Source organism: Vipera ursinii (genome assembly GCF_947247035.1).
Source record: "Vipera ursinii genome assembly, chromosome: Z".
NCBI lineage: Eukaryota > Metazoa > Chordata > Lepidosauria > Squamata > Viperidae > Vipera > Vipera ursinii.
Genome location: NC_139517.1, coordinates 72,354,962 through 72,380,803, shown reverse-complemented (window position 1 = coordinate 72,380,803; position 25,842 = coordinate 72,354,962). Strand labels below are relative to the sequence as shown.

Here is a 25,842-nt window from a genome sequence, read left to right as displayed (position 1 = left end):
ATCCTTCATTTTGGATGGAGTTGTATTACCCTGTTCAAACCTAGTCAACTTAAGGGGGTCTCAACCTTTTGTTCTCTCCATCTCTTGCTTGAAGAGCAGGTGGTGGTCATGATTAGGAGAGCTTTTGCCTAGTTCCGATATATGTGCTCAGTTACTCAAGTCCCAATCATTTTGCATCTAGACCACTGCAATGCATTCTACATGGCACTATCCTTGAAATCCTTTCAGAAGCTTGATGCAAAAGCAGCAGTGAGAGCAGTCTTTGGTGCCTCTAGAATCACCCACATTACACATCTGTTATGCAAATTTTATTGGCTACCAGTCTGTTTCTGAATGAGTTCAAGCTGTTGGTTATGATTTTTAAGGCTTTCAATGGCAGAGGTCCAGGCTACCTGTCTCATCCCACATCCTATCATGCCAGCATAAAAGGCCTTCTATGGATCCCAACGAACTCTGACTATTGGAATCCAGAAGAGGAGCTTTCTTGCACCTGTCCTTCAGAACATCCTGTCCTCTAGGATAGGATCTGCCCTACCCCCTTATCCTTCTACAGGAGCCTGAAACCTGGCTCTGCCAGTTGACCTGGGGACTAAATAAGGAGTTCCACAATGGAAGTGGCTACTGGATTGATGACAGATTCCATCTTCCCCCTTGCTTTCTGCTTTTTACCTGTCCATCTTTTTGTTATCATATTGATATATTTCATTTTCTTTTTATTATTTATTTTATTCTGTTATTTTATTTTTATTGTTCTATTGTTTTACCTCTGTTTTTCTTCCTTTCTATTGTAGTAAGCTGACTAGAGTAGCTTCATAGCGATAGGCAGCAAATAAATTTAACCAATAAAATAAAATGTTGGGGGATACTAAGGATGTTCAGATCTATCTTCATTTGAGCTTCAATATTGTGACAGATGCAATTCAGTACTGTATTGGTAACTGTTGTTTTAGATTCATTTCAGCTGCAAATGTAAGATGTGAATAGTATATCTGAAGTTATGAGGTTTGCTCCTTACTTGATCCTTGACCTTATAGGCTGAATGATTAAATTAGTCTTGCTGAGAGGTGGCTGATGATTAAGTAGTCATTTGATTTAAAGAAGCCATTATGTGACATGTATTGAAAATACTTCGTGACTCAGTAGATGTGAATAAATACAAATTTGTCTTGGATACATTGCTTCTATTCAAGACTAATCTGTGGCTTCAGATTAGTTACCTAGACCCATTTCAGTTGGGTTGAGTTAAGCAACTAAAATTTGCTTAGTTGACAATCTTGCTGGGTGACCTTATGGGCTCAATTGTATGAACCATACTTAGTATATTTTAACCTTTTGGCAGCTTTATTCTCATTGATTGGAGTATTCTTTTGGGCCACTAGGTGAACGTTGGCCACAACAGAACTGTTGTGCAGTGGTTCATTATCAGGCTGTATCCAGAAGCTGTGAGCAGTTGCCTACTATTGATGTGTCAGTGATCTTTATTGTTCTGTAAGGTTCTCTTTTGTCTAATGCAGGGATCCCCAACCCCCAGGCCCGGCACTGGGGGTTGGACTGGCACTGGGTCGCAGCATGCCAGAAACAGGTTCGTGCAAACAAACGAAACCCATCTTTGGGATGCAGGAAGCACACAAAACCACGTCCGATCCATGGAAAAACCTCTCTCCATGGAACTGGTCCCTGGTGCCCCAAAGGGTGGGGACTACTGACATAGGAAATTTTTTTTACTAAATTGTAAAATGATCTTCCTTGGATATGGTATTTGTGTACCATTCTCTGCTTTTTTAGAAAAGCAGTGAAAGCTCTCCAAATGACTGGTTTTATTTTATTTTTTGTGTGAAAGTTTTTATTGGTTTTTTTCTACACATTTAGTAATAATTTTTCAACAAATGTGCTGTCTGAGTTTACATTTGCTAATACATATTTAATTCCTAATCCTTTATTCTTTCCTCTAGCCATCAATAAAATAAGTCCCAAGTTTGATAATATTCCGTTTCTTCTTTTTCTTTCAGTCTCATAGTCAGTCTATCCATCTCTGTGCATTCATTTTAAATTATTTCTTCATCTGATGTATTCCTTCATTTTTCCAGTATTGCACAAATATAATTCTTGCCGCTGTTGTGACATGCAAAATCAAATATATGCTTTGTTAGTCTTTTCTGGCATGATACCTAATAAAAAAAGTTCAGGTTTAAAATCTAAATGTTCTCCCAATATCTTTTCTAGCCAGGCATGTATCTTTTTCCAATAACTCTTAACTTTTTCACAAGTCCACCAAATATGATAATAAGTGCCTGACTTATGTCTACATTTCCAACATCTATCTGACATGACTGATTTTAATATTTGCACATGACTGATTTTATTTAATATTTGCAATATTCTTGCTGCTGTTGTGACATGCAAAATCAAATATATGCTTTGTTAGTCTTTTCTGGCATGATACCTAATAAAAAAAAGTTCAGGTTTAAAATCTAAATGTTCTCCCAATATCTTTTCTAGCCAGGCATGTATCTTTTTCCAATAACTCTTAACTTTTTCACAAGTCCACCAAATATGATAATAAGTGCCTGACTTATGTCTACATTTCCAACATCTATCTGACATGACTGATTTTAATATTTGCACATGACTGATTTTATTTAATATTTGCAATATTCTTGCTGCTGTTGTGACATGCAAAATCAAATATATGCTTTGTTAGTCTTTTCTGGCATGATACCTAATAAAAAAAGTTCAGGTTTAAAATCTAAATGTTCTCCCAATATCTTTTCTAGCCAGGCATGTATCTTTTTCCAATAACTCTTAACTTTTTCACAAGTCCACCAAATATGATAATAAGTGCCTGACTTATGTCTACATTTCCAACATCTATCTGACATGACTGATTTTAATATTTGCACATGACTGATTTTATTTAATATTTGCAATATTCTTGCTGCTGTTGTGACATGCAAAATCAAATACCGTATATGCTTTGTTAGTCTTTTCTGGCATGATACCTAATAAAAAAAGTTCAGGTTTAAAATCTAAATGTTCTCCCAATATCTTTTCTAGCCAGGCATGTATCTTTTTCCAATAACTCTTAACTTTTTCACAAGTCCACCAAATATGATAATAAGTGCCTGACTTATGTCTACATTTCCAACATCTATCTGACATGACTGATTTTAATATTTGCACATGCTTAGATGTTCAATTACTCTTTTAAAACTTTTCCCCACATTCTGATGTTCAGGGAGCTTTTTTAATATTAAGTATTTAGAATACTCTGGTTATAAAACTGGGCTATACATTAAATGTAGTGTTTGATTTATAACTGTTCATTTAATGGTTCAAAGTTATGATGGCCTCAGAAAAAAGTCACAACCTATTCTCAAACTTAAGAACCATCACATGACCTCTATAGTCACATGATCTCAATTCAGCGACATAAAGGGCTCACATTTATGATTGTTGCTGCCTCTTGTGATCATGTGATGATGATTTGCAACCTTCCTAGCCAGCTTCCAACAAGCATAGCCAATTGGGGAAGCCAGATTTGTTTAACAACCATATGATTCTCTTAATGACTACAGTAAAAATGGTTCTAAACTTGGATCTGGAATATGATGACTTGCTTAACTTGTTGCTTAGTGAGCAAAATTCTGGTCTCAATTGCAGTTATAAGTTGAAGACTACTTGTAAATAGATCCTAGAAACTGTTATAGTTTCAGGAATTCTTATAGTGTTTACAGTTACAATTTTTTTCTGCTGTTTTATGCATTTATGCTCATATATAAATCTTGGTTGATTTGAACATCTGTTAAAAAATCTGAGTGTTGTAGTTATGTATGAATTCTTATACATATTTGCAGTTTTATGACCTGAAAATGAAAATCTATTGTGATAAAAAGTAAAATGTGCTTTACTGTTGTCTCCTTTTACTTCTTTATTATTATTTTTTGACTTTATTGCTTTATTCATTGAATGTCACAGCTGCTAGCTGAGATGATATCAGAGCCTGCTTTTCTTTCTGAATATACTGTTTTTGCTTTGGATCCTACCAAACGACCTAAGCCAAAGAGTGAGTGTGTGGTGAGTCCCCACTGCTCTATTTTTCACAGTGATGGCTTGGCAGATTCAAGAGGATACTATAATACTAGAAGCCAAAAATAATTCTGCTTTTTGTTTACATTTTTAAATCATACTAAATACTATGTTGCTAACCTGTACTACAGAATGCTTACACTCAGTTAACTCACCTTAATTAGCAATGGGCAACTTTTGAGAAACTGGGGTTTGTAACTCAATATCTCAACTTTCTGAAAGATCCAAGGAGGCCATTTGATGATATGATTTCTTTGAAAAGGGTGTAGTTTAAATTTGTCAGCCTCTTTTGTTATAGTGGTTACTGCCTTTGGAAGGGTGTATAAGAATAAATATGAGCAAAGAATCAGATGAACTGTTTCAATTTCTACTCTTAAAATCATATCTAACCTAAAATAAATGATTTGAAAAGTTGATGCCCAAATCTAGCTATTTCATTTTTAAATATTACATGGTGTGAATTCAGGATGTTGAGAGACTGTGGATAGGGTGTTGGGAGCCACATGCTGGCCATTAGTTCCTCTCCCCCTTTTTAGTTTAACATTGCAATGAAAATTAACATCACTAAGCTAGACATATTATAAACATTCATGCAAAATATTTTTGTAATATAGTTGATTATATATGATAGTTTAGATTTTTAAAAATCAAATATTCTTTTTTCTACTACTATTTCCTGTAAAAAGTAAGTTCTTGAAAGAGAGCTATTTGACATAGTTGAGGTTATTGAAGAATAAGAATTGGTCTTCATTGTAGACCAATTTTATAGAAAGTAATGTTTTGTGGATCTTATTAGATGGAGATTTAAGAATTAAGACAAGGAATGAGGGGAAAAATAAAAGGAATTTATTTGGAATTAGAAGATGTACTTTCTTGTGTTTCTTTGTATAGTGTATATTTATAATGTGTAGATTATACATTTTTGCAATTAAAAGATGTTTATATTTAATTATGGATTATTTCTAAAAGTCTTTCTAAAATTCATTTGGATCTGAGAATACTAATACTTGATTAATATACATTGTAAGCCTTGAATATAAGTACTGCAAACGTGGGTATTATGACAGTAATAGAAGTATTGAATATTGCAAGTATTGAATATTGCAAGCAATTGGTTCAGGTTAGATTTTTCCTGAAACTATGGATAGAGAATTTACATGTCTGGTTTTTCTTCTGGGGTAAAATACTTAATCAGGAAATATATCCTCTTAGTAGAGAATTAGACCTGTATTTTTTAATCTTTCTTTTTATGGAGTGCAGTTTTGATAATAAATGATACATAATATACATATTATATATGTTTAGTTGTATTCATTAGCATTTTCAATTTAATTGTACTTAATCATGTTGCATATAATCTGTTCCATATTTTTGCATATTATAGGAGGTTGATTAACCTTTCCACTAAATATCATCCTTTCAGTTTGCTTCATTAGTAGCTACATAATACAGATACTAATAATTACGGTAATAACTGCAACCAAACGAAATTGCAATGTTTTTTTCTTATAATTGTTTCGTATTATATTTTCTATAAAATATTTCTATTTTAGAAATAAAATGAACACATTATATTTTAGGGGAATATGATCTCTGATATATATTTTCACTTTTTTCTAGATAATACATAAACAAAATTCTAGCAATAATGAAAACGAACCATCTTCTCCAGTGGTATGTAGTATAAAGCTTTATATTTAGTTATAATGTCCTAGGACAGGGGTGTCAAACTCAATTTCATTGAGGGCTGCATCAGCATTGCGGTTGCCCTCAGGGGGCCGGGTGGGTATGGCCAGGGTGGGCATGGCTTACTGGGTGGGCGTGGCTAGAGTGCGTATGGCCTACTGGGTGGGCATGGCCAGCTCTACATCGTTCGCATCAAGGGTGCCTATGAGGGCCTGGGCAGGAGTGGGACAGATCTGAGGGTCTCTGGCAGAAGGAGGGTCTCTGGGCCAGGGCCAAGGCAGTGCGGGCTGTACCCCCACTGTTTCCAGGATAGCTTCGCGGGCTGGCTCCGGCTCCCGGGCCTTGTGTTTGACATGTCCTAGGATATGTAATTTTTATAGTTAAAAATTCCAGAATTTACATTAGTCTAAATATACATCCCTCCCTCCATCCAGCCATGTGAACATATTTTTTGTTGTTAGCTGCGAAGTCGTGTCCGACCCATCACGACCCTATGGACAACGTTCCTCCAGGCCTTCCTGTCCTCTACCATCTTCTGGAGTCCATTTAGGCTCACGCCTACTGCTTCAGTGACTCCATCCAGCCACCTCATTCTCTGTCGTCCCCTTCTTCTATTGCCCTCAATCTTTCCCAGCATTAGGCTCTTCTCCAGTGAGTCCTTCCTTCTCATTAGGTGGCCAAAGTATTTGAGTTTTAGCTTCAGGATCTGGCCTTCTAAAGAGCAGTCAGGGTTGATCTCCTCTAGGACTGACATGTGAACATATATGTAGTTCTTAATCATTATAATATTTAATTTCAGAAGTAAATTGATGTTGATAATTAAATATTTAGTATGTATTAAAATACATTAATTCTATGATATTCAGAGAAAAACAGCATAAATTTCAGTTATTTTATTATTTGCAGCTTAGTAATGATCTTTTACTCAGAAGCTTCAATTTTGGGTTTCTTCAATGGAATCATTTCTTCAAAATCCCTTAAAAGAATCTCTATTTTGGTTCCCTTCTAAAGAATACTTAGTTCAGACATCTTTAAAATACTCCCTGAATAAACAGGATTTTTATTTTCCTTACCTGACAATTGGCCCACATTCTGATGTTGAAATTTAAGCATAAGAGTTACCTTGAAAAGTGGACAGACTTCGCAAGGAGTGGTTATTGCATCTGTTATGTGGAATGGAACAAAGTTTAGGGTGCTGGAGAGGGAAATGCTGACAGTTAAGAATGTGTACTAAAATAACTTGGTGAATTAGGTACTTAAGGTTTCCTGGATTACACCTAACAAAAGGATAAATATTGATTTTGAGGAAAGCATTTTAAATAATTTAATAATTAATTATTGTTCTGGTTGTTGTGCCACTTTTATCAAAAATTTGTTAGATAAGAAATACAAATTAAAAATTAGGGTTCAGCAGATATGGTATCAGTGCCTCATACATAATTTTATACAGAAAAACAGGTACTTATCAACATGATCAATTTGATTAAAGATGGTTTGAAGTTAGAACAGTGCTGAAAAAGTGATTTATGACCTGTCCTCAAAGTTCCAACTTTGCATCACTCATATGGTCATGTAAGTGAGCCACTTAGCAACTGGCTCACTTCACAGTAGTGCAACATTCTGTGATCATGTGATTGTGATTTGCAACCTTCAAGTTGACAAGCAAAGTCAATGAGGAATGTTGGTGAATCACTTAACGAACTGGTAAAAATGATCATATGATGTGGTCATGATGAGTTGATTAATGACTATATTGTTTGATGACTGGAATTCCAATTCCAACTGTGATAAAAATTTGAGGACTGCTTGTAAGAATTCTTCAATCTGAGATCCTATAAAGAAAAGAAAATTTTCTCCTTTATTCTAGAGCAGAATTTGTGCAGTTATAGACCACTAAATAGATGGTTAAAAAATACAGTTCTGCTGTTTAACAATGCTCTCTGTTTTCACCCTTAAGACCATGAGAATTAGTCTCTTTTTTCGAAAAGGAGGAAAATTGGATAATGATTACAGTAGTCCTTGACTTACAGTAGTTCATTTAGTGACCATTTGAAGTTACAATCGCACTGTAAAAGTAACTTATGACTGTTTTTTACACTTATGACCTGTTGCTGCATCCCTGTGGTCATGTGATCAAAATTCAGATGCTTGGCATTTGATTCATATTTATGACGGTTGCAGTGTCCTGGAGTCACGTGATCATGTTTTGTGATTTTCTGACAAGCAAAGTCAGTGGGGATACCAGATTCACTTAAAAAGTGTGTTATTAACAACTACAGTTATTCACTTAAAAATTCTAGCAAGAAAGGTTGTAAAATTCACTTAACTGTTTCACTTAATAACAGAAATTTTGGGCTCAGTTGTGGTCATATGTCTTACATTGTGCCTTCTATATGGGACACATGAGTTTGCACATGTCTGGGTTTTGCTAGGGTGGTACCTTGGCTTCCTCAAGTAGGAATCCCTAAGCCCATTTCCATGACCCCTTTCACACTCATAATACCCAGTCATTTTATTTTGGGAGAAAAATCCTTCTTTAGTTAGCTTATTCAGTAAAATGGCAAACCTCCTGCCTTCACATTTGATAGTTAGCATGTGATAAAGGCTAAAATTCCTGTCTGATTCTCTTACAAAGTGTATATATATAAAATGTATAAAAGTATGATATAAATAAATTCAAATATAAAGTATAAATAAATAATAATAAATAAGGAATTATTATGTATTATCTCTAAAGAGCAATGAAAAAGGAGATAAAGATGTAAGAAAGGCAAAACAACATTTAAAAAGGTACCACAATTCAAATTACTTTCTATAAAAAAAATCAAAATCTAATTCTGAAATAGTTTTTATGTTAGATGTGCAGCTATAATAAATTCAAATAAATAAATTCTGTTTATCCAGTTCTGTATTTATTAATGCTTCAGTTTTGGTCTGGGTTGGGACATACTTAGTTTGGCTTTGAGATAGCTGAGGAAAAGACTCTCTTGTCTATAGAGATTCTCAGTCATCCAGTTCATGGTTGTCCCAAAGGTGCTTTTTCAAGAGGCAACTGGACTTTCTTGTTTTTCTTTGAAGAAGCTTCTTGGATGAGAAGCAAAATGTTTTCAAAGAAAAATAAGAAAGTCCAGTTGCCTCTTGAAAAGGCACTTTGGTTACCACCATGACCTGGATGATTTAAGAATCTCCATAGACATTTAGCTATGCAAAAGATGCTCTTCTTTCTCTCTTGAAAAAGGATAAGAAAATGGAGCCTCTTCTACTTATCTTTTAAAAGTGCAAATAAAAGAAACTTTCCATTTCTATTTCATTGCTCATGTTTTGATTTTCCCAGGCTTTGGTGATCTCTATCATCTAGATTGATAAGTTAGATTTAGTTTAGGTTTTCCTTCACCTTTTATTCTCTTGGGACGGATTTTCTCACATTTCCCACCCCTATATTTATTTTAAAAAATAAACTGTGCCAAAAATAATTCAGAATATATTTACCAATTGACTTATTTTATATATCTCTTGCATAATTAGAACTCTTAGCATAAAGTTGTTGGTCAGGAATATTCTTCAGTAGAAATCTCTGAGTAATAAGGGCAAGTAGAATTCTGTTTTATAAGTCATAATTCTATTTTTTGTTTGTACTTTCTTGGAGAGGTTTCTTATGGAAGATTGACTAAGCTAAATAAAGCTCACTAATGATTTTACTAGGATCAAAGGAAATAATGCATATTCAGTTTATTGGTTTTACTTTTGTATTGCTGGATAGTTATAGTCATTCATCATGAGAAGTAATGGGCTAATCTTTACTATGATAGCATGCTGAACTGAAAACTGTTTATTTTAAAAATTATTGTTAAGCACCTATTTGACATGTTACAGTACTGTGAAAAATGTGCTATATATTTTTATGCAAAAATTGATAAGAGAAACATCATAACAGAAACAAAGGACCCAATAATATTTAGTATTGTTTCCATATTAATTTCATAATCAATTAGTTAGTAAAAAAATAAAAACTGGTATCTAGATGAGGTTATTTTGCTATTTGAATCACTATTGTTAAACAATTCATTAAATCTGCTATAAGTCAGAATGAGATTATAAAAAAGTCACATGAAAGCTGTGCTTTTAGAAAGCAAGTGAATATTCTTTTTTTATTTTACAAGATTTAAATACTGAAATATCTAATGACACAAAGAAGATTGATCAAAGTGTTTGTGTTGTAAAAAGCAGAACCATAGGTTTGATTATATAATTCCTTTCAAAAATATCCAAGCATAGACAACTGGATAATGTATTAACCAATGAAACAAAAATAATTTTTCATCCTGTTGCTGTTTGCTGGAGGTAGGAAGGGTTATGAAGGGAATGAGAGAGAGTCAGTTAAATACATGTTGAGAAACTAATAGTATTTTAAATAGCTTAGTTTGAAATTAATCCTTTATTACAGGTAGTCCTTAACTTACATCTGTCTGTTTAGCATCTGTTCAAAGTTACATCAGCAGTGGAAAAAGTTACAATCAGACTCACACTTACAACTCACATGGTTAAAAATTGGGTGTTTGGCAGCCAGCATGTATTTACAAAGATTGCAACATTCAGGGGTCATATGATTATTATTTGAGACCTTCCAGCCAGCTTTCAACAATCTGAGTCAATGAGGGAACCTGGATTTGCTTAAGGACTTCCTGATTTACTCAACAATTGCTGTGTTGAGTGCTTAACAGCTGTGTCAAAAAAATTTGTAAAATTGAGCATGACTTAATCACCACCTTGCTCAACAATGGGAATTCTTATCCCAGTTGTGGTTATAAATTGAGGACTACCTATATTGCTTCTTTGCTGGGCCCAGGTTTTTCAGTCAAGCTGCAAAATATTACTAACTTTTTGCTTCCACTGATTTATATCAAAATGTTTAAAATATTTTTTAAAAAATATCCTAATAAGTACAGACTAACAAGTAACATTTTTTTTACACTTCAGGTAAAAAATGATAGAAAAATAAACTTGTTTTAAAGTCCCAATTTTTATTCTGTGAGACAGATCATTAGGGTCTAGTTTTAAGGATGCAGAATATTCTAATAGAATATTCCAAATGGTCTTGTTTTTGTCCTCTCTGTCTCCCGCCCTCTCCCTCCTTCTCTCTCTGTGGGGGTGGAGGGTGCCTGGGTGAGAAAATATATAATTTCACTCATTGATTTGAATTTTACAATGAACTAAGTTGTTCTAAGATTAAGAGAATAATACTGAAAACACAATAAAATGTAACACATTTTTACCCTTGGTATTTTCAGAATTGGATCAAAAGATTTGATTGAAGTTTACAATATGAATGTGGGATAATATATGGCCAGGATTTTATAATGATAAGACTAGATTTAAAATAGTTTGTACAAAGGAAGATGATTGGATAATGGAAGGTTGATTGCTGTTCCTTAACTAAGCCTACTTTCTAGTTCCTCAATTCTATATTTGCTAACATTTTTAATTTTTAGCCAATTTTCTTTAATATGTCATCATTATTTAAGAAATTGCTGCATGTTTCAGATATTGTGATATCTATTTACTTACCTACCCTCCTGTGACATAGATGAGAGATTATTTCAGGTTTCTTGAAATGAAATGCTTTATTCTCTCCTTAACTTTGGTATTACAAGTTTTTCATAATTTGACACAAACCCTGGAAATCAGGCAGCGTATATATTTCATACATCATAATTCCTGACAGTCAGCCAAATATTTAGACTGGATTTGGCATTTTCTTCACCTATCAAGGACCTGAGATGGACAGATGTTATTTAATAACATTAAAGGTATTGTTGCTGGATGTAAGCTGTTTCAAGTAAGCCTGCCTTTTGCAATTGACAGATGATTTTTATCAATGCTGATGATATTCAAGTTGTGCTGCAAATATTTTGGAACTGCACCCAAGGTGCCTATTACTATTTGCTTTTTTTGCCATAGTCATTCTATTTCTATCTGCATATTTTGTAATTTCTCTCCAAGTCTTTCTCTTCTGTTCTGCTGTCTCAAGATCCTGCAATGTCCACTATTCAGACTTTTTTGTCTGTCTTATTTACAACGATTAAGTATGGGATGTTGTATGGTAGATGGTTGTGTTTGAATTCTAAAGTCCCAGAGCATGTTAGATTACTTTGTCTATGACTCTGTGTTGTGGTCCCACTAGTTCTTGCTTGCAGACAATTGTTTTTTCTTGAAATATTCCAATGCACCATTATTACGTCATTGTTTGTAGTCAGTTTGTGCAAACTTTTACAGCAGCTAAGTAGGTGGTCTACTGCTTCTTCAGCTTCTTTGTAGATATGGCATTACTGTCTATTGCTCTCTTCCCAATTATTATTATTAAACTGTTATATTTTATTTGAAGCAATGTTTTTGTTGGTATGGTTAACTATAAGTTTTGGTGGTTATGAAAATTGAGGTAGATGAGGGCACTAATACTTTTTATGTGAATTTTCAATTTGTACTCTGAAACATGCACTACACAATTTGTCTATTGTTATTAGTCTTCTAATTAGGATACTTCTGATAAGCTTCTGAAGAAGCTAGGATTATAGACACTACATGCAGGGGTGTCAAACTGCTGGCCCGTGGGCCGGATGCATCATCCAGAAGCCGCGCCCACCCCATTGCCGGCATTAGCAAAACCATCCGGATACGTTGCATGACATCGCGAGTTTTACATGTCTGCACTACAGATTCATTCTGTATTTTTTCCTGTTTTTCTAACTATATTTTCTTTATGTTTCCATTAAAAAACTTGGGGTGATTGCCTTTTTTTAAACTTGTACCCTTCTGTAAGCTTTTCATCTTGATAAATCTCTGATTGGCTTTGCTCTTTGAAATGTAATAATATACTGAGAAAGACTGAAAGTGTAGTCGCTTACTTCCTTAATATCGCAAGGTTGTTAAGATGGTGTGATGTAAAATAGAATAAGATCCACGCAGGAAAGGGGAAAAATTAAAAGAATACCTTAACTGTTGTAGAAAAGGATTTAAAGATATAAGAGTAAGAAAAGGAATATTGGTAGCATGAAAATTAGCTAATTTTAGCTTAATAGCTAAATTTGGATTTCTATAGAATATGCACACAAACACATGCTTTAAAGCTAATTCAGTTTTATATTTCTGACAAAATATTATGATAGGAAGTTAAAATGGATAAGAAAACAAAGAGGCATCTTGAAGATGAATTTGCTGCATCCTTAGAGGAAAAGGACCAAATTATCAGCGTCCTGCAGACACAGGTAACTGTTTGATTTAAAAGAGAAGTTTCCAAAACATGTTTGAAGAATATCAACTATTTTTTCTACTAAATGCTGTGCTTATCATTAAGATATTTATAGAGAATCCTTGTTTAATGAGCATTCAATTGCAATATTGCAGAACAAGAAGAATTATTGACAATCCTTGAACTTACAACTGTTGCAGCATCTCCATGGTGATTTGTTCCCAATTTTGGCAACTGGCTTGCTTTTATGATGGTTGCAACATCCTATGGTCACATGGTCATTATTTGCAAACTTCATTGAGAATTTCTGACAAGAAACATTAATGAAGTAATTATGTAAAATCTTTCCTAACAATTTTGTATGATTTGTTTACCACAGTGACCAGAACTGTTATACTTGCTGTTTTAAATTAAAGTTAACTTAAGTTTAAAGCTGTCATGTGACATCACATATATCTATCTCTACCTCTATCTATCTATATATCTATGTGTATATGTATGTGTGTTTATGTACACACACACACAAACACACATATACAGTCTCCCTTTAATTCTTTGTTAGCAATCCAAATTTAATATACGTATATATGTATATGTATACATACACATATACATACATATACATATACACATACACATATACTTCTTCCATTAAATTATGTCTTGATTTTTAAGACTGTGTGGACAAATCTGTTGAATGGATCATCATTTGACTCATCTAGGTATCATTACTGAAGCAACGATTACATAGTAATGAGACAAACATTGAACTACCGAATCCAAATGTTCAAACTCAGTCACAAGTTCAGAGTCCGGTAAAAGATCAGAATATGGAAAATACTTTGCAGTCAGTGGGTCCTGGTAAGTTCTTACCTTAAAAAAGAAAACAAACTAAATGTTAAAGAAATAGTGGGAAATTTTCAGAGTTCTGATACATAGGGCTGCCTGATTACAATTTTCAAATTATTTTAGCAGTATTAGTTAAGTTTTTTTTAAGTATTTCATAGTATATCAGCAAGAATTTTCACTTCCCAGTTCCCATGGATGCTGTTGGCTTGAGAAAAATTCTACTTGGGGAGGGTGAATTTGTTGCGCACAAACTAGAGAACTGATTATTTGAAGAAATTAATAATATAAGTTTGAAATTATAGTAGAGTATATTACCACATTTTCTTTTTTCATTTTTTTGCTTTTGTTACTCCTTTGTTTGCCTTTTGAACTTTCTTGGGATTTTTTACTCCTGCTTTTATATTTTGTTTGCTAGAAAAGGAAAAAATAGAAGGCAAGAAGCAATAAAATGGGGAAAGAAATTGGAAAATGTGGTAAAATGTTACATTTATTTAGAAATCCTAAGAAATTAACTTGGTGATTCTTTTTGGAATATCTGGGCTAAGATAAATATAAAAATGAAAACAATGATGTCAACTGCTTTTCACTCAGGCTGTCCCCCTTCTATGATAAATTTAATTAAGGTTCTTAGAAGTTATGCATCATTTAAAAGTAAAATACTTAAAAATCCTTTTTAATCCTCAGGTCAATATCTAAAGAGTAGAATATGTCCCATTCTGATAATGCTGGGGGACAATTAAATAATTTTCATTCAAAAATTATAAGTTTTTAAGATGCTTGTCTCAAAGAAATTTAACAGGCCCAATTATAATTATTTTCTTGTTGAATAATATAATCATGAAAACTGTTTCAGGCACTGCTATATTTTTAAACAATGATTTTGTGGATGCTCCTAACTTTTATTAACTGCTTTTAATTGTTTTATATTGTGTTACGTAATGAGACACAAAATGAGTTTTCAAGATTACAGATTGGCATAGATAATAAGGTAAATGTAAAGGAGTCCTTGTGGATTTTATTCCATTAAGCATTATTGCCAGTAGGGGGCAATGCTGATATCCATTTCAGGGCCATTGAGCCAGCGCTGTCCAAAAACATTTCCGCAGTCATGTAGCCAGCATCCTTCCCAATGAATTGTACCTCTTTACGCACATTTGCATGCTTTCAAATTGGTAGGTGGGCAGGAGCTGTGGCAAGAATGGGAGCTCACCCTGTTGCATGGAGCTTAGGTCTCGAACCTAGGCTGCCAATTTTACAGCTGACAAACCCAGCGTTTTAACCACTGAGTCACCATGCCATCCTTGGCATAAATAATACAGTAAATAAATAAATTAATGATAATGAGACTGATAAATATTAATCCAGAATTTCATGCTATGAATTTAATTTACTGATTTACAAAAACCCAGAAGCAAAGCAACAGTAATTTTAAAAATAGTAATAATAAAAATAGTAATACAAATAAAACCAAAATGTAACGGACATTAAATAATAATGAAGGAAAATTGGATAAAAGTTCTAACATAGTTAATATTATGCGTAAGACTCTAAAACAGACCTGGGCATTTTATGGCCCCTGGGCCATATTTGGCCTTTTGGATATATCTAACTTTGTGAGCACCTGTTACTCGTCCCAGCTTCTGCCCACCTAGCAGTTCGAAAGCATGTAAAAATGCAAGTAGAAAAATAGGGACCACTACGGTGGGAAGGTAACAGTGTTCCGTGCACCGTTGGCGTCTAGTCATGCCGGCCACATGACCACGGAGACGTCCTCGGACAACCGCTGGCTCTTCGGCTTTGAAACAGAGATGAGCACCGGCCCCTAGAGTCGGAAACGACTAGCACGCATGTGCGGGGGAACCTTTACCTTTTTAACTTTGTGAGGTAAATTGGAAATTAGAAATCCACTATAAATAAGCATGCTGCAGGGGGCAAGAGAAGAAGCAGAGTTAGGTATGGCTCTAGGCAGTCACCATGCTTCCTTCAGTCAGCTGATGACTGTGGGAGGGTGAGGAAAGAGAGCATTTTTCTGTTCTTATGCAGTACTTGCTCCTTACCTAGAGCAGCCTGAGTTGAGGTGATGGAATTTGAGGATATTGGTTCAGTCCAGCTTCTCATATAGCCCCTTGAGAAAATTAATTGCCTACACTTGCGCTAAAGTAAAAGCTAAACTCCAAATGTCAGTAGTGATTGAGCAGAGCTTGGAAACGTTATTGGAAATTTTCAATAGAAAATATGAAAGTAAGATATGAATAATTTCAATTTCTGTTCAGCCAGCGCTGTCAATAAGAAGCATTTATCATAAAGCAGAGAATAAAGTGGCTGACTCTAGTGAATCCTGATTAAATGCAAGATTGTCCTGAGTATAGGATATTGTTAAACCTTCCCTCTTGTCGGGTTAATGGTAATCAATTAAAACTTCTGTAATGGTAATGAATGGTAATGAATTAAAACTTCTGTATATAATAGAAGTGATGTTTGGAAGTATGTGGGATTCCAACAGGGCTGTGAAAGAGTTCCTGGAAATGAGATTTGCCCTATCATTCTGAAGATCTAAATCAAAAATGATTTAACTAATTGAGCAACTGTATTGGAGCCAAGTAACTTTAAATATGGAACAGATGTTGAATAGAAGGACAACCTTAAATCCATAAGTAGCAGGAACTATGGGAAGAGTTCCCATATAGAATAGCAGTGGCAGCTCTGTGCAGACTTCCAGATTACGGTACCTGTGAAATGTCAAATGAAAACCGAGCATAATTTTTTTGCTGTTCATAGTTGGTAATGAGAATGCTGATAAAACAATAGAAACACTAACTCAGCGAGTAAAACATCAAGAAAACTTGCTTCATCAATGTAAAGAAAGAATTAATACTCAGAAGGAGCGCTTAGCACAGCTGACCAATGAGAAAGAAGTGCTGCAGGAACAACTATATGAGAGGCTTCAGGAGCTAGAGAAAATAAAGGTACTGGTAAAATAAAGGCTTCTCCATGATATTAATTTTTACCACTAATTACATAGTTTATATAGCAAAAGATGTTAGACATTATAGTCCATTTTGATTAAACATCAAGACAAAACAAATTCTAAATAATAAAAATGCAATATGCTAAAAGATATAAATTCTATTATACTTGATAATGCTTACAGTTGCAAGAAAAAGTATGTGAACCCTTTGGGATTACGTGGAGTTTTGCATGAATTGGCCATAAAATGCGCTCTAAACGTCATGTAAGTCACAACAATAGAAAAACACAGTCTGCTTAAAATAATACTACACAAACATTGGCTGTTGTCATGTTTTAATTGAACATAAGATGGAAACATTCACAGTGCAGGGTGGAAAAAGTATGTGAACCCCTAGCCTAATGACTTCTCCAAGAGCTAATTGGAGCCAGGAGTGAGCCAACCTTGACTCCAATCAGTGTGATGATATTGGATGTGTTGTTGACAGCTGTCCTGCCCTTTAAAAACACACACCTGTTTTGGGTTTACTGGTCTCAAGAAGCACTGTCTGATGTGAACTGTGCCTCGCAGAAAAGAGCTCTCAGAAGACCTAGGATAAGAATTGTTGACTTGCATGAAGCTGGAAAGGGTTAGAAAAGTATCTCCAAAAGCCTTGATCTTCATGTGTCCACGGTAAGACAGACTGTCTACAAATGGATAAAGTTTAGCACTGTTGCTACTCTCCCTAAGTGTGGTCGTCCTGTAAAAATGACTGCAAGAGCACAGCGCATAATGAGGTAAAGAAGAATCCTAGAGTGTCAGCTAAAGATCTACAGAAATCTCTGGCACATGCTGACATTTTTGTTGACACATCTACAACAAGGAAAACATTAAACAAGAATGGAGTACATGGGAGGACACCACGGAGGAAGCCATTGCTGTCCAAAAAAAAAAATATTGCAGCACGTTTGAAGTTTGCAAAAGAGCACCTGGATGTTCCACAGCACTACTGGCAAAATATACTGTGGACAGATGAAACCAAAATTGAGTTGTTTGGGAAAAACACACAACACTATGTGTGGAGAAAAAAAGGCACAGCACACCAACATCAAAACTTCATCCCCACTGTAAAACATGGCGGAGGGAGCATCATGGTTTGGGGCTGCTTTGCTGCCTCAGGGCCTGGATGGATTGTTGTCATTGATGGGAAAATGAATTCCAGAGTTTATCAGGACATTTTGCAGGAAAACGTACGACCATCTGTCCGCCAACTGAAGCTCCGCAGAGGATGGGTGATGCAACAGGACAATGACCCAAAGCATACAAGTAATTCAACAAAACAAAGGCTTCAACAGAACAGAATACGCCTTCTGGAGTGGCCCAGTCAGAGTCCTGACCTCAATCCGATTGAAATGCTGTGGCATGACCTTAAGAGAGCGATTCACACCAGACATCCCAAGAATATTGTTACACTGAAACAGTTTTGTGAAGAGGAGTGGTCCAAAATTACTCCAGATCATTGTGCAGGTCTGATCTGCAACTACAGGAAACGTTTGGTTGAGGTTATTGCTGCCAAAGGAGGGTCAACCAGTTATTAAGTCCAAAGGTTCACATACTTTTTCCACCCTGCACTGTGAATGTTTCCATCTTATGTTCAATTAAAACATGACAACAGCTAATGTTTGTGTAGTATTATTTTAAGCAGACTGTGTTTTTCTATTGTTTTGACTTACATGACGTTTAGAGCGCATTTTATGGCCAATTCATGCAAAACTCCACGTAATCCCAAAGGGTTCACATATTTTTTTCTGGCAACTGTATAAGGAAACTAGATGTTAATATCAGAGTAAGCTTACAAGTAGATTTTAGTAATGCTGTTTTTTAAAAAATTAGGATAAACAAATCCTACCAAGTCATTTACAGAGTCTATTTTAATTGGTTTATTATTTATGTCATATGCATATGTATGTATAAAGGGGAAAAGAACACAAAAAGTTTGGACATATTTCATTTATTATTTCAGTTTCAAGACTGATTCCCTAAGGACTCTATTTAGCTTGCAGATAAAATTAAACAAAAATAGAACATCCAGTAGAAGAGAATATTTGTAGGTCAGGGTTTTGCTGTGGAGTTCTTAGGTGTTTTCTGAGTGTGGTATTTTCCTTGCAGATATTCCAACTAGGCAACAGCATTAGTGCTAGTGAGTGTAGGGTTTGTTTGCATTCAGTTCCTACTTCCATTGTTGCTCTGTTTTAAATTATCAATATATATTTCAAAGGAACATCAGTATTTGAAAAAATGTCTTTCAGTACAAAGTTAAAATACTGAAAAAAACCTCTGTACAAGAGTGCCTATAATATATAATGATATTACTATATCGTATGAATCAGTGTTGCCATATGTCTTGGGTTTAGCCAAAGTTACAAATTTATTTTTTCATCCGTCATATGCTAAAAGATATATAGGTATGCAGTTCATGTTAAATGATATTTTTCTTGGGTTAATTATAATTTTAAATCCATTAAATTATAAAATATAGTAATTTTTTTCACAACAACTTTATTGATTAGCCCTTGGGCCATATCAAAGTGCAAAGTTCCAGCAACAACCCGTCACTAAAACTTGATAAAAGCAATCCAAAATGGAATTTGATAAAATACAATTTAAAATGGAATTAAATAAGATGCAATTTAAGATGAAATAGTAATAAAATACAAATTTAAGATATAGATAAAATATAACATTATATTTCGGAGTCGCCCTTACAATCTACCCCAATCAGTCCCACATATGCAGATCTTAACCGGATCATTTTGTTTAAATACTGTGCTACGTTAAATGTTATTTTCAAGTTCTGACCGGACATAAGATAAGTTATTTTGATATGGGGATCCCAATGGGTCATTCGTTTGGTATATAGACCAAGATACCTGTCTCTCACCCTCTTATACAGACAACAGTCAAATAGGATGTGAGCCAGGTCCTCTACCTCTGCCGCTCCGCAAATGCAGAGATGCTCATTGTACGGTATAGCATGAAATCTCCCATATTTGACCATTGTGTCAAGCTGTTCGAATCTTGCTCTTGTAAATATCTCCCTAAGATGTTTTGGGAGTTGTAACTTCAAATAACTGTCCACTTGAAAAGTACATTTGTATTTACTCAGCCATTTCAAGTTACCCACCTTACTAAGGATAGCTATATCAGTTTGTGCTTCTATATCCTTAATTCTTTGGGCAACTCTTTTTTTAGATTGTTCTCCTGTTACGCAAGAAACAGGAAGGCCACAGCTTCTTACAAAATTTGTTAGTTTGGTGATCCAGGAGATTTGTGATTGTAGTTTTATTTGCTCTAGTAGGCATAATTTGGGGAGTCTATCAGTCTCCAAATTTTTTTTCACCAATAACATACCAAACACTTTTATTCCATGCATCAACTTTTTAACTGAACATTTAATGTGGTATATTTCAATGACAGTTAATCAATATTTATTATGTAAGTTGGAAAGTTCATCCTAATCTTCTAATGCTAGAGGAAATTTGAAGCACTTAGAAGATAAATTTTAAGGAAGAAGTGGACTCTACATTTTAAAAAAATAGTCAAATAGAAGAATGCAAGAAAATTACTTGTTTTGAGTTTTCTAAAGCTTATTTTGTTTCTGTGTCTTAGGATTGTCACATGGCTGAAAAGACCAAGTTCATTACTCAGCTACGTGAAAGCAAAAACTTGATAGAACAGTTAGAGCAAGATAAAGTAAGCAATATAAATTTTTTGAAGTACCATGATTTCTTAGTGATGTCAATTCTAGTAATAAAATGAAAATTTATATAATTATCATAACTATTATTGAAACAATATTTCTCTTTTTCATTCTCTCTGACCTCTTTTGGGTAAGCATAGACTTAGCAATGTTCGTTCATATTTCTTTCAGTAACTTCAGTTTCCTTTCCTTGGCTTTTTGTTTCTTTAGATTTTATTTGTGTAATAAATGGTAATTTTTTTCTCAGCACTTCGTTTTGATGCAACCACAAAAGTTGGTGATTTAAGCAGCAAAGTAGTAATTGTATTCTGCTTTTGAGCTTAAGTTTTATATTTATATGTTCTCACAGACTACATCTTTTGCCTGCGTTCACCTTTTTTTATAGGGTATGGTTATAGCAGAAACAAAACGGCAAATGCATGAAACTCTGGAATTGAAGGAGGAAGAAATTGCCCAGTTGCATATTCATATCAAGCAGGTGGTTTTGCAGAGTGAAGAACTAAAAAAACAGAAAGAAAAATCTGAAAAATCTGGTAAGAATTTTGATTGCTTAGCTGAGCAAGTGAATCTTTTTTGCATCACTTATTTACATTTATGCTGATAGTCATGACTTTCATTTTCCTAATCATTTAACCTAACACCACTATTTAAAAAGTTGTAAGGTATTTGTCTTTCAGAACATTGTAGAGATAGTTCTTTGTGATATGTACTCAAAAATGCAAAAACAACATGTGAAGTTTTTAGGTGAAAGAACTAGTTTTCCTCATTTTATACATTTCTACTAAGCATTTTTTAAGAAGACCCAAATACTTTATACATTTACATTTAAATCAACTAATTTTTATCTGATCTTCAAGGAGATCAGATTATGAACCGTCAAGTCTTTGGCAGAGGTCATCTTCTAAATTCCATCAACTAATTAATAGTTAGTTTGTAGTGACATCAGTCACTTGCCAAGAGGGGGTCTCTCCTTCTGGTTCCTGGAACACTTCCCTTGCTCCTCGGCCAGCCAAGTGCCTCTCAGCTGCATGAGGTCATTTATCTTGACTAGTTTGATGTCGATAATTATCAAATCTAATTCCACATTGGTAGCCAACTGGTACAAATCTGAGAAGATTGGGCACCCCTCTGGATAGACGATTGCAATACAGTTCTTCGTTTAATCTGTCTTGGAAGTGGTAACATATGTTCAGACCACCCTTTTACACAAGCCAACAAGCCAATCAGGCATGTCAAACTGCCGGCCCACAGGCCAGATGCATCACAATGAAGCCGCGCCCTCACCATTGCCGGCAAAAAGTTGCGATAAGTCACCTGACGTCACGAGTTTGACATGCCTGGTATACATCATCGGTTTAGAAAACAGCCCCTGGGATTCTCTTTATAGCACAGTCCATTGGTTGATGAGGTAGGAGTACATCACATTCTGAAAAAAGTTATTTCACATCAGCTGTCTATTTTTCCTTAAATAAAAAGATGAGATCATCTGTATTTGTATTAGAAAATCTACATAATAAAACTCTGGTACAGACTTTCTTCAAATTTGGAGCAAGATTCATCAATGTGCATTATAACTTAAGTCCTCCGCTTTGTTTCTATCCTTTTTCATTCTCTCTCACTGTTAACACTTGTTTTGTATCATAACTTTAACTTGTAAGCTGTGTTTTGTTTGCTGTGTTTTGTTTACATAAGGACTATTCCCTTTAAATACTACAGTATTTGATTGAAAGATACACAATGAGAAATAGAAAATACTGAATGAGAAATTGTTTGAGGAAGGAGTATTTAATAATTTGCAAAGGAACTTTGTAATAACTGCATAGGGTCTGTTTTGAGCCTGATCAGTCCTTCCACTAATTGCCTCTTTTCAGTTATGTGCAAAAAATGCAATTCTTGACAGATTTGAAAGCCAAATGAAATGCCAAACAATAAAAGCATATAATTACTTTTTAAGAACATGATAATTACTTTTTAAAAAGACTTAATTTTTTATCTATATTGTTCTAATTATACAGTTTATTAAGGATGTGCAAAATGTTTCATATTCAAATGTTTTTGAATTTTTGAATTTAAATTGTCCCTTTTTGAGTATAGCTGCTTGGATCATTTTTGAAAATTTTTTAAACTCAAACAGCAAATGTTTTCAATGTGAGATGGGACATTTTGTATTTGACACAGGACATCTTAAAACGAAAACTTCAAATTAAAAAACTGCATGCAGATCCATACAGTGCACTTCTGGGACTTTGTATGAATATAATGGACAAATCCATACAATAAAGCAGTTATAAGGCAATCCATAAAAATGCACATGTAAGATAGTTACTACATTTGGTTCTGTTCCAATGAGTATATTGCATTAAAATCTCACTAAGCATTTAATCTTTTGCATCCACACATGCCAATAAGTGAATCATGGTGCCTTTCCCAAGCCTTGTATGAACAGGATTGGGGTAAGGGATTTCTTTATTCTCATAATTAAACTGTTGCTTGCATAAGCTTTATAAAGTAAATTATATGTTTCTCAGGCAAAATCCAAAGTGGGATTGCAATTAAACCTATCAATACATTGAAATATTTGGCTTTTTGTTATAGAAATTGCTTGGAGGTAATGTATTGCATATTAATTTTGTGCTATATTTTAATTTCAACATCAACTATTTTTATTAAGAAAAACTGAATACTCTGAATAAAAAAAGATGCAATTGGTATTCAGTTATTTTCTTTGCATTTGAAATGTATATTTCCTAAAACAGCACAAAATAGTGATCAATTTTCTTTTCTATATCTAGACAGGGTAAGTTCCCTGAAGGTAGAACATTATTTATTTTTATCGTTTATTAATTGATATGTTTGCCCATATTATTATCAAAACAACTCTGGGTGGGTTTTAGCAAAATAAAAGCTTGATTATAAAAGCATGAACCACTAAGAACAATAAATTTATATTAAAATTAACAAGACTGGATAAAACTAGGAAGTAGAATGTAAGCAGAATGGAGTTGGGTCATTTTGCTTAGCTCACTTGTCACCTCCAATGTGGTGCACTTCTTTTGGGGCCCAAGCCAAATGGCAGATCCACTTTTGAGGCCCTTTCAAGGCTAAGAGGGTGGGCAAGGATCACCTCCAGTGGCTTGATGTTCTACAGGTGAGAGCCATGGCCACAAAAGCTCTTCTCTGGACCCTGCCAGCCCAAGTTCCTTGACCAACAGGGTCTGCAGGTGGCCCCTTCTGCCAGAGTGTGCGGGATGGGCCAATCTCTTTGGGGTGAGAGGTTCCCCAGCTAGGCTGGTGCCATGGCATGAAAGGCTTTAACCAACATCCCCAGTGGCTTAACAGAAAGAAAAACTTTGGAAGGACTTGCCATAAGGTATCAAGCAGTTAAATATGGTGTTGAGAAGTTTGTGCTTTAAGACTTGTGAGATTCAATTAATGTAGCCTTACCATGAAGTAGCATTAGTTCATGCAGTCATATTTCCTGTCCGTCTGATTTACGCGGGAGGGCCGACATCCATCTTGCAGGTCTGAAATCATACATTTCCCGCCTCTGTTCTCAACTTCTTGATCCACTAGGGCAAGTTTTTCCTAAGTTCCTTTCTCTGACTGTCAAGCCACTGGGGATTTCTGCCTCGTAAATGATTTGTTTTCCTAGGCAGCATCTCTTCCCCTATTCCCAAAGGCCATCGAGGCATTCTGTTACAATAACTTAAGCACTGAAGTGAACATATTTCATGTATGATGTGGCAGTTACATAGACATAATGTTATTTGTATACACTAGACCTAATGTTTGGCTGAATTGCAATTTAAATTTTGGGAGTTAAAAAAAATGCCTGGAGAGTACCAGCTTGAAGAAAAAGATTTAGATAAAAACAATGGCCATGTCTTGTCAAAATAATGAAAATGTAAAAATTTAAAACCTTTTCTGCAAAACACACCCTCCACTTAAAAGCCTCCACATACATCAGAACTACTTTTATAGTTTTGTATTCAGATAAACATTAAATGAATAAAAATTAATTTGGTTACTGTAAATTTGTGTATGTGAATTTATGAGATGCTTTTTGTTTGGAATTGAATAGAAAATATAATGTAACCTAATAACATGATGTTAGAATGCCTGAGATGCATATGATTATACTTTTTCAGACAAATATGTTCCTTTGATGTGTTATGTCTTTTTTCATGTTTTCCTAATTCAGCTATTTGTCTTTTTGCGTGCCTAGCTTTTTTTCTTGGTGTTGTGTGCTTGCAATTGTATTAAACCAGAATTGCATGTTGCTGGATTATTGCATTTCAATAGTAAATCCTAATTTGTATTGGAAATGTTTTGGCTATTCTATCTATAGATTTAAAAATGTATTTCCTTTTAATTGGGTCCTCACATATTTATTTAAAACTGCTTAATAGCTAAAGTTCTTTGGTCAGTGTATAGTAAAACACATAGACATGAGGAATAACAAAATGCAAAAATAAAAACACCGTAGAAATCAGGGAGCAGCCAAGAGAACATTTCAAAAACTAAATGAACAAAAATTAACATATAATTAAAAAGAAATTAACAAGCATAGGATAATAGGAAGGTTTCACCTGGCATTTAAATGAAGCTAATTTGCACATCACTTGAACATCTCGGAAGAAAAAATTCCATAAATAGAGTATACTACCAAAAAAAAAAAAAACCCCTGAAAGAAAGCCACTTCCCATCCTTTGACAAGGAATCTGGAGGAGGACCTCATTAGACAATTACTTCTTCAGGTAATTTGGTCATAAACCATTTAAATTGTAAATAATTGAAACAAGCAATTTAATGGGGGCCAGACGTATACAGGAACTCAGTGTAAATAGAAAATTATTGATGTAATATGACCACATTGACCAGTCCCAGTGAGCAGTCTAGCTTCTCTGTTTTGAACTTAGAGAAGTTTCTGGACCATTTTCAAAGGCATATAATACTGCACATTGTACACTAAACTGTAAATCTATTTTGTTAGGTTGAGTGTTGACCCCCTGCAAAACGGGCTCACAAAATTTCTCTATTTTATCTGAACTGAATCTCATTTTATTGGCCTGCATCCAATCTACTACCCTGCCTAGACATTGGTTCACAAATGCCTGCCCTATATTACTATGGGCCTTAATGAAATTAATTAATAACCACCACCTCAGCTATCATTAGGCTGTGTTATCTCAACATGTTTCTTTTTTCCTTTCTAAGATGTGACAAATGTTAGTGTATGACATTGTTGGTATATAGAAAGTACAATAT

At 34.4% G+C, this 25,842-nt stretch overlaps 1 protein-coding gene across 2 annotated transcripts in view; it reads left to right on the top strand.

Moving 5' to 3' along the window:
* GOLGA4 (golgin A4) overlaps positions 1-25,842 on the top strand; it is a 97,677-nt gene that overhangs the window by 17,881 nt on the left and 53,954 nt on the right. The window contains exons 3-9 of one of the 2 annotated variants that reach the window (XM_083377249.1): positions 5,707-5,760; positions 12,936-13,034; positions 13,741-13,879; positions 16,646-16,833; positions 20,484-20,567; positions 20,960-21,107; positions 23,007-23,027. In XM_083377249.1, the coding sequence (XP_083233375.1) occupies positions 5,707-5,760; positions 12,936-13,034; positions 13,741-13,879; positions 16,646-16,833; positions 20,484-20,567; positions 20,960-21,107; positions 23,007-23,027 (733 nt within the window). The remainder of the gene's footprint in view (positions 1-5,706; positions 5,761-12,935; positions 13,035-13,740; positions 13,880-16,645; positions 16,834-20,483; positions 20,568-20,959; positions 21,108-23,006; positions 23,028-25,842) is intronic. The other variant, XM_083377250.1, reaches the window with a different exon arrangement.